Source organism: Merops nubicus, unplaced genomic scaffold (assembly GCF_000691845.1).
Source record: "Merops nubicus isolate BGI_N331 unplaced genomic scaffold, ASM69184v1 scaffold50028, whole genome shotgun sequence".
NCBI lineage: Eukaryota > Metazoa > Chordata > Aves > Coraciiformes > Meropidae > Merops > Merops nubicus.
In genome coordinates, this window is record NW_008627360.1 from 14,133 (window position 1) to 23,402 (window position 9,270).

Consider the following 9,270-nt stretch of genomic DNA (forward strand, 5'->3'; position numbering starts at 1 on the left):
GAACCCATAAGGATGAAGCGTGGCTGAGAGACTGCTACTTCGCAGACAGAGTTGCACCTTTTTTTTCGGCTCTTCACACTGTTACCACCCTCTGCATTGTACTTTGCAGGTCTACAAGCAAGTGTTCAGACCTGAGGTTAACCTGCTTAGTCAAGGGGCAAATGCAGAGCATAGTTAAGAACAAGCACAGTGAAGTTTTCGTTACTCACTTGAGCAGTTCTGCAGCTTTCCTTGTGGTTGGCCTTGGTGGCTCTTCTAGTAGACCAGTGTCTTAATGTGGTTTTCACATTTCTAAAAATGCAAGACACTGACTTTGTGTAAGAGGGTTTTCATGAGTCTGATGTGTCTGTACTTTGTCATTCAGGCTGTCTGTACTCTGCACTAAGAAAAATGTATTTATTTGCTTTTTACACAGATGCACACAATTTATAAAAACATATATTTATAAAACATATGTATGTTACATCTATGCATATATCTTTAATATACATATTTATATAAATTATTTATAGAAATAAAGGGGGAGAGGTAATTTTTCTGTATAGTCCTGTTCACAAAAACTGTCTTTTGTGTGGATTCGTTAAATAGATTTTTCATAAAACATATCTTGCTTTTTTTAGGGCAATACCACACCCTCGAGGCCATGCACACTTGGCAGCCCTTGTAAGCCACGAGTGTAAGTTCTTTCTATGATCTCTATACAAATCAGTATTATTTCATTCAGACTGCTGTCTCCTAGTTCATATGTAGGTTCCTGTTCCAAAGGTGTTCTAGCTGGGCAATTACATTGTAGAAGAGAAGTGACAGATACTCTGCAATGTTACAACTCAGCGGAGACTCAGTTTCGTACATTTAGCACTACTAGTGTATTATCTTTAGGTTGCTTGTACAGTAATGATAACACAGGAATCTCAGATGTATTTTGTTGTAATGCAGATACCATACAAAATTCTTGTATTTCAGTCCAAACTACTTATTTCCTTATTTTCTGACCTTTGTCCTTAGAAACTTCATTTTTTAGGTTATAATTCTAGATACTAAATGTGTATTGCTGCCGTCCTTAATGTGAGGCAAGGGTGACTTACTCTGAAAAATGAACTTGATGTAGGTTCAACCTCCAAATGTCTGCCCACGAATTTATGTCAACACAAGCATATAATACTATACAGCTTAAATACCTGTACAAAATCAGTCAATGTGGTAAGTTGGTAGTTGCCTTATGCTTCCTCTGTATGTTTCATTTATGAAACTGTAATCTTTAATACCATTACATACGAGAACCTGAACCGTAGAGTAACATCAGTATTTGGCCAGCTAGAAATTTCCTGTCATGAAGTTTTGACTCTCTTTAGCTCCAGGGTTGATTCAGACAGACTTATAAATTGTTTTAGAAGCTCCTTTCTAGAGAAACTGAATTTCTTTGATAAACACATTGGACTTGAGTTTGTTTGAAACATGTACGTAGATGTATCAATGCAGTCACAGTGTACATGCAGTTAAGTGCACCCTGTGACAGATGTGCTTTCCAGCGTGGAGAAGTGGGTGCCTCATTTTCTCAGAGAAGAGTACAGAATCTCACAGTTTTAAAATGTTCATTTCTTTGTATTGTCTTTCAGCCTATAATTTCTCTCATAGAATAGATCATTTGTCATTTGGAGAGCTTATTCCAGGAATTATTAATCCTTTGGATGGAACAGAAAAAATAGCATCAGACCGTAAGTGTTGTGTGTTGAAAAAAGCATCGTATTTTCCGTATTTTTCTAATAATTACATTTAAAATGTAAAATTAATGATAAATGGCATATCCTACTAAAATGGGTAGCGAGAAGTGCACTGTTCAATTACGTACATGATGTCTTAAATAGACATTTATTTTTAATATCAGTATTGCTGTATTTTGCTGCTTTGCTGAAGCTGGTTTTCTCCAGTTTTGCTGAGTTTCCTCCAGTTTTGCGTTACGTTGAAGTTACAGTATGTCTGAACATGTAAAGGACTTTGCAGCAATGCTACAGTGGAGTTTCATAGATGTGTTGGCATAACAGGGAAAAATAAGTCTGATTTGGTTTTAAAAAATCAGCATCAGGAGTCTTGGATGCTATTCCTGTATTTGGTTTGTCACTTCCATGGTGTATTTTGTGAGGCTACTACAGGAAGGGTTTGTGTATCATTTTCCCTTATCTATAAGTAAAGGGGTATGGTAACCTACCTTATTGAACTATGGCTCATCCTCTGAGAGTGATCCCCAGAACCTTCTAAAGCTGCTGCTGGCTCAAAGTCAGGCCATTGGCTGTTCCCGCCAGAATAGCTCTATATAGCTGAAACAAATTGCTTCAGTCTGTCAGTGTTTGTTCTTTTAGGGAATTGCACAAAGACAGAGCAATAGTAAATGCATGTGTGCTGATTGTCCTAGAAGAATTCTTCATAAGTCTGTCTAATCAAGAGAAAAATCATAATGAGTTTAGAAGGGCTTCCAGCATTGTATAGGCAATTCAGTGGCTCATGTCTGTTCAAACCAGTGTTGAGATGTGTCCTGCAAAATGTGACTGTGTGAAACTTTTTCAGTTCTAGTGCCCTGGAAACCACTATCTGTGCATTTCATTATAGCTTTGAGTGGTCTGATCTTAATGGATCTTTTCATTACTTGTAAATTTCTCCAAGTACAAATGTGATGTAGGACTTGCCCATGGAAACTAACTGTTCATGGAGATGGTGCTGAAGTAGTCTTGGCAGTGCTGTGAGTCCTTGAAAAATGTCCCTAGTGTAAACGGATTATCCAAGTAACTATTTTAAGTAGTATTTGTTCGATTTATTTGTTAATGTCTTAGATGGTCTTTGACTGTGCTTAATTCAACAGTGAGATTTGTTCTCTTCTAGACAACCAAATGTTCCAATATTTTATCACAGTTGTGCCAACCAAACTCCATACGTATAAAATTTCAGCAGAAACTCATCAATTTTCAGTGACAGAAAGGGTAAGTAGAAGTAAGAGAAAACCATGCAAAGAAAAATCTTAACAATGGTTGTTCCTAAAAGCTCAAGTGTGAAAACAGAGACTTAGCTGTGCCATGGTTTTGGGAACTCCACTGGCGCTAACGGTGGTGGTGAAAGCCTGGAGGTCTTAGATCTGTAATCTTGTGTGTAGCTTTAAAAATATTTAATCCACTTTTAGCTTTTTATCCATGTGGGAAGCAAACAAGAAAATGCAGATCACTGGAATGTCATGAACTTGGTTGTGGAGTGTTAGCAATGGAAACAAAGGTAGTTTGTATGAAAACCTAATGCCACAAAAAGCATCTGTCTCTCAGCTGTCATGTTCAATCTTTGTTGAACCACCAACTTCAATTATTATCCAGACTAGAGAGCTTCCATTTTGGGGCTCCAAGAGGCTTTTGCTTCTGAATCCGTAAAGAAAGTAGTTACTGCAGCATAGCACATGGGCAAATCACAGGGTGCTGATTTTAATGACTGCTGTAAATAAGAAGACCTTATGTGTACTAGTTACATGTCTCATTTGCAGACATTTGAACTCGGTTTTGATCTTTTATTCAAAAGCCAAAGAAGAAAAACCTTTGCGAAAAGCTTAATTAAAAATGAGAGATAAAGTGGGAGGAAGTCTTGAGGTTGAAAGGAAATTCAGAGATTAGGGTGACAGTTCACTGTAGTACAGTTTGTGATGTTTTCCAAGGGACAAAAATCTTTTTTATTTCCTCACAATTCTATACTGTGCTTCTGAAAAATACATAGCTGGGGGAAGTAGGATAGGGGTGATGTCTTGGGGTTCAACTTGGGACATGCAGCTTGCTGAAGGGAAAGGTTCACTCTAAAATTCATGAAAGCTGGAGTAGAAAGAGGAATGAAGAGGAATTTCATAATGCAATATACTCCCATTTCCTGCTAGGCTAGCAATCTGCTTTGTTTCCTCTGCACAATCTCTCCAACAACTAAGGCATTCCTTAAATTTCTGGACATCAGTCAACTGCTTATCTTACTCCTTACTGTGGTTTATTTTCATCTTTTATTAAATTTTTCTCTCCTGCTGTAAAGATGGCACAATATTAACTGTATGGTCTTAGCTCGTTAATTTTTTTGTGGGGAAATATTTTTTTTCATTGAAGTTGCAACAGTCACAGGTTGCTTAGGAGGAAAGCTTGTGAGTAGTGGAGTTACAATGACATTATGTACTTGCCTGCTCTCGCTGTCTCAGCAGGTAGTCCTGTTGCCTGTGGAGCTCTGGAAACCAAATACCCCTAGCAGATGAGCTGGGAAAGGCTATTAAGAGAAGTTAACACTGGACTACTTAGTCCATTTATTTCAGAAGAGTTGGCACACATGCAAACCTGGAGAAGGGTGGTCAGCTAACCATGGCTAAGTCTCGAATCCAACGAGGTTTAATTGTCCGTGATGAACAGACTGGGAAGCAGGGTTTGAAAGGTGTGGGCAGAATCATCTCCACTGTTATTGGTTTTTGAGTAACTGTGTTAATGTTAAAAAGATTAATTCTAGCAAGACTTCACTGATATCTGAGATACCTGATGCAGAGCTAGTTGTTTTCTACAGGTTATATTTATTATTTATGTATTTGTTTTCTGCTAGTTATACTTCTGCAGCAGGAGAAGCTGGACTCAAACCAAAATGGTTTGCAGAAGAAGAATTATGTATCTTTTAAGGGTGGGGTTTTAGGTGTTCTCTTTGACTTTGTATTCTTTTTTCACCACTGACCTCAAAAGACCAATAGGGCCTAAGGGAACAACAGTGGAAAACCAAAAAAATTTTGTCCCTTGCCAATGCCAAGGTTCTGTTTGACTACCTTCAGTCTTCTCTTCCTTCTTAGTATGCCTGATAGCCCATCCTCTACTGCTGAATATTGTCATGCTCTTGAAATACAGAAAGCACTCTGGTTTGAAGTTTTCTTATTTGTTTGATTTTTTGACCATTGCAAAGTTTCTGTGACCTGGAATCACAACTGATGCATTTTTTTGACATCCTTTTTACTTTGATTTGGTGGCAATAGAATCAGTGTGATTTATGTCAACATTAGCTGAAGGAAAAGTTGCCTAGTCTGTTATTTTCCAAAATGTTATTCTGCTTTTTATTTTGTACTGTGTTCTGCATGGTTTTTGAGCACAGACTGTTAAAGCTGCAGATGAAATGGAGCTGTGATATATTGCTTTTTTGTTCAGTCTTGCTTGTCTGTTTTCTTTGCTCTTACTAGCATAGACATGGCTGAGTTTGTCTTCAGTCAGTTATGTTCTTTTCTGCTGCCCTTGTATATTTTCAGCCGGATTTACTTGACAGAGCATTTATCAACACCTTTCACTAACAACAAAATGATAGGAAACTTTTGAAAGAAACTTAAGATTGTGTTGAGTTGTGTTTTGGCTTGTTTTTTTTTTTTTTTTCTGAAACCTTTTTAAAACCGTAAAACCGCAGAGATTTATAGGAGCCACTATCCTCTTTGGGGTCTTTTGGTATAAGAATTTGGAGAAATTAGAAGCAACTGTGGAAGTTCTTGGATTAGGAGTGAAGCATCTGATCTGTTTAGAGTAATCGTGGTGCGTTAGTTATTTTTACTGAGGTGTATTTCTTGCTGTGTGACTGTTGTCTGGAATGACCTAGCTGACGGAAATTTTGAAGAGGCTTAATACTGGTTCAGTTTTCAGACCCCAGAAGCATTGACCTTTTTACTTCCCCCCCCCCATCAAAATAATGGATTATGGCATATATGTAAGTATTCACTGAGGGGAAAAAAAAATGGCATTGGTCTAAGTTAACTTAAGCTTCTGAATTTCCGTTACGGCACACTCCAGTTCAGGGTCTGCCCTGAGACTTGCTGAGTCTTAGATGCAGTATGTCGATGTACATACCCCCTCTGGGAAAACAGCTGTAGCTAAGGCTGTTCAGCAACTTCAGTGTCTCCCAAAGGTCTCATCCTGAGTTAAGTGATTAATGGTAGTGCATAAAGTGGGAAGAGCTGGGGCACTGTATTATACCAGTGTGCTCACTGGAGCTCACAGGCTGGACCAAGACTGTGGCACTTATCCTCATAGGTATCAAAAGCATCCTAGTTATAAACACCCTTGTTTAAAGGACCATGTAAGCAGATCCTGAGAGGATGATAGTAGCAGAGCCTGACCTTGAACACCGATGTGCAGCACAGAAGACCAGTGACCAGGAATGTCAGTTGTTATTTAATATTGCTTGATTTTCAGAAGGTACTGACCAAAGTTTTCTTGATGTTCCCTGGTCTTCTGTTGATGGGTAACTCTGATTAAGAAGCTCTTTGTCATCGCATCTACTAAGACTGGTTTCTGTGTGACGAAAAAGAAGTGACTAACCTGTGTGTCTCTCCTCTTTCAGGAAAGAGTAATTAACCATGCGGCTGGCAGCCATGGGGTGTCAGGAATATTCATGAAGTATGATATCAGTTCACTTATGGTGACAGTGACAGAAGAACACATGCCTTTTTGGCAGTTCTTAGTGAGGCTCTGTGGCATTATTGGGGGAATTTTTTCAACTACAGGTAACTATTGGTGCTTTCCCTCTTAAGTTCTACCAGAATTTTTCTTTGGTCGTGCTGATTATGTTATTGATAAACTAGAGGGAAGTCCTGAACCTCTAGCAAGTCTAAGTTGCCCATCTGTGTGCACTGAAAAGTGCAATGAAAGCTACTAATTTTTGATGTCCCAGCTTCTGCTGTTCTGAAGGCCTGTTGTTTCCTTTTCGGTAACTATAGCATAGTTTATTTACTGCTGGAAAAGTATTAATCTGTTAATGTAAATTAATACAGATACACACACACACAGACTTCTGACATTCTGTGTGTTTACTGTAGTTGGGATCCAGTGCTCAATCAGTGCCAAAAGTTGAGATAAAATTTCTGTCTGAAGGAATTGGGATTTTCCTTGTGTCACTTGTCAATGTATTGCAAGTTTTGCTCCTACAAAGAAAACAAGCTAAGCTAAAGGGACTTGATTCACTGATTAGTCAAGACATAATAGGGTGTCTTTATTACAACTTACTTCTTTCTTGTCTTTCTCTTGAAGAAAGCATAGTAAAGAAACTTTGAAGTAAGAGCTCTCTTTCAAAGTAGATACTTCTGTCCCACAGAATATATTTTCACCCATGAAAGCCAAGCAGAGGGAATACATTTGCTTGGATAGCTTTGGTTTAGCTTTTGTCGATGCATTTCAGAGTATTAGAATTCCCCTTGCCCTTGATGTTTTCTTTTTTATGTTAATTTCTCAGTGTTCTATGTAGTGGTTTACTGCACTGTGACCCATTTAAATATTGTGTGAGGTTTTGTTGTAATACTCTGTAAATACTGCAGTTTTGCTGCTTGTAACAATTTAAATCATGTTGGAAATTGCAGGAATTTTACATGGCTTTGGAAGATTTGTAGCAGAAATTATTTTTTGCCGTTTCAGACTGGGCTCTTCCAGATCCACAACAGTAAGAAAAACTTTCTCTAAGTATTAAATAAGTGGTGAGGATGGATGATGAGGACAACTTTGGGACTTGGCCCCAGCTGAATTTAAGATGCTTGCAGTAAAGTCTCCCCTTGACATACATATGAGCAGAGATTCAACAGCTTTTAAAAATAGTTGGACAGCCTAATGTGCAAGGAAGCAAGGTGTTTTCTAAGCTGAATTTAAAAGCAGAGTCTCTTAGAGGTTTCTCTGCTACATTCCCTCCATCATCCTTACAGTATTCTTTTTATACTCATATTGCTAGAAAAATAACACATTTTCCCAGGCCTCATTAGTCTCCCTCACATATTCTTCTTCTGCTTGGCCTGCTGATGGAATAAGGCACTGAGTGCTGCAGGGGTTCAGTGCTGCTGCTGCTGAGCCTGCAGCCCACTGCCAAGCAGTATGAAGGAGCTGAGAAGTCATTACATTTCCTTCCCTTCACTGGACATCTATAGGATTACTCCTCTAGCAATTCGTTGATTTTATTGTACTTTTATTTTTCCCATTTAAACCTGTAGGTTGCCTTTAAGATTTCTGCCTTTCTCTCACGTTTGATTGAAGTTTGCCAGCTGTGAGTGGGGGAGGGGAGGGAAGCAGGCAGATTTTTATAGCCTTTGTTTGGGAGACCACGCAGAAGGCATACAAGAAGTGCCCAAGAGTAGAGTGTGTCTTTTGAGGGAGGGATGGGTGATTCTGTTTCTGAACAAACCATTAGTAACACTTTGCTTTTGCTTGACTAGGTCCCACTTCCTGATGGCCACACAAGCAACCACTTACCTCTAACTACAGACAATAGTACGCATTAGAATCCCACGAAAACTGTCTTTCTTCCTGCCTGATACAGAAGACATTTTTTTAATAATAAAGAAAACATTGTGCAATATGCTGAGACAGTGCTGATGGGCAGCAAAGAATGAAGCCTTTACAAAAAAAACCCAAGCAAAAACACACAACAAAAACAACAAACAACCCCAAACTGCAACAAAACCTTTTGTGTAACTTTTTTAATCTTTTTAAGTGCACGTGGAGTTACAGGAGGTTGTGAGACCAGTGAGGTGGACCATCTGCTGGGGATTAAAGGAGCCTGCTGCCAATACAGTAATCATGGTTGAGCTGAATGTCTTTGTGATGACTGCCATTGGCCACTGAAGCATCTTGGTTATCTTGGTTCTGTGTCTGGGAAGGCCAAGCAAGCTCCAGGGAGAAAGGAGCACAAGTGGGATGTGTGGAAGGGCTGGGCAGTAGGCAAAAGAGGGACAGTGACAGAGCTGGGGTTTCTCTTAGGTCTGCAAGCTGGGGTTTGGGTTTTCTTCTTCTGTAACGGTGGGACTGCAGGCAAAGATGCCATTCATACAGGTGGGGAGCAGTCCTAGAAAATCCTGAATAAAAGGGAAATGAGAGAACTCGGGGAGTAAGGTGAATCCCAAGCCTTAATTTAATGTTGGTCACAGGTGCTGACTTTCCCTGGTCCCACTATCCCTTAGTGGAAGCAACATCATGCAGAGCAGAGGAGTTCCTCTCTGTTCACACAGCGGCTTCACCAGCAGTGAGGAAATTGCTTCTGGTGTTGATGTGGAAGTACCCAGAGACTCAGAACAGGCTCCAGTGTGCACAGGTTTTTTGACTTGGAATGAGAAGCCTTTTAAAAAAAATGCATTTGACTAGTTCTGACAAAAGGCAAGACTCCCTAGCAAAAGATCAGGAAAGTTTTGTACGCCTTTTTCTTGGTGAAGAAATTGCTTTGACAGAACTTTTGTTGTACCCCTGCTGCTGGTACGTAAGCCATGGGATGTAAATCTTG

The 9,270-nt window shown here is 39.3% G+C and overlaps 1 protein-coding gene across 1 annotated transcript in view; it reads left to right on the top strand.

Annotated features, from left to right (window-relative positions):
- Positions 1-8,406, top strand: part of ERGIC2 (ERGIC and golgi 2) — a 20,451-nt gene extending 12,045 nt beyond the window's left edge. The window contains exons 8-13 of the mRNA XM_008946267.1: positions 621-676; positions 1,617-1,715; positions 2,875-2,972; positions 6,358-6,520; positions 7,370-7,449; positions 8,210-8,406. Of these exons, the coding sequence (XP_008944515.1) occupies positions 621-676; positions 1,617-1,715; positions 2,875-2,972; positions 6,358-6,520; positions 7,370-7,449; positions 8,210-8,275 (562 nt within the window). The 3' untranslated portion in view covers positions 8,276-8,406. The remainder of the gene's footprint in view (positions 1-620; positions 677-1,616; positions 1,716-2,874; positions 2,973-6,357; positions 6,521-7,369; positions 7,450-8,209) is intronic.
- The last annotated feature ends 864 nt before the right edge of the window (positions 8,407-9,270 follow it).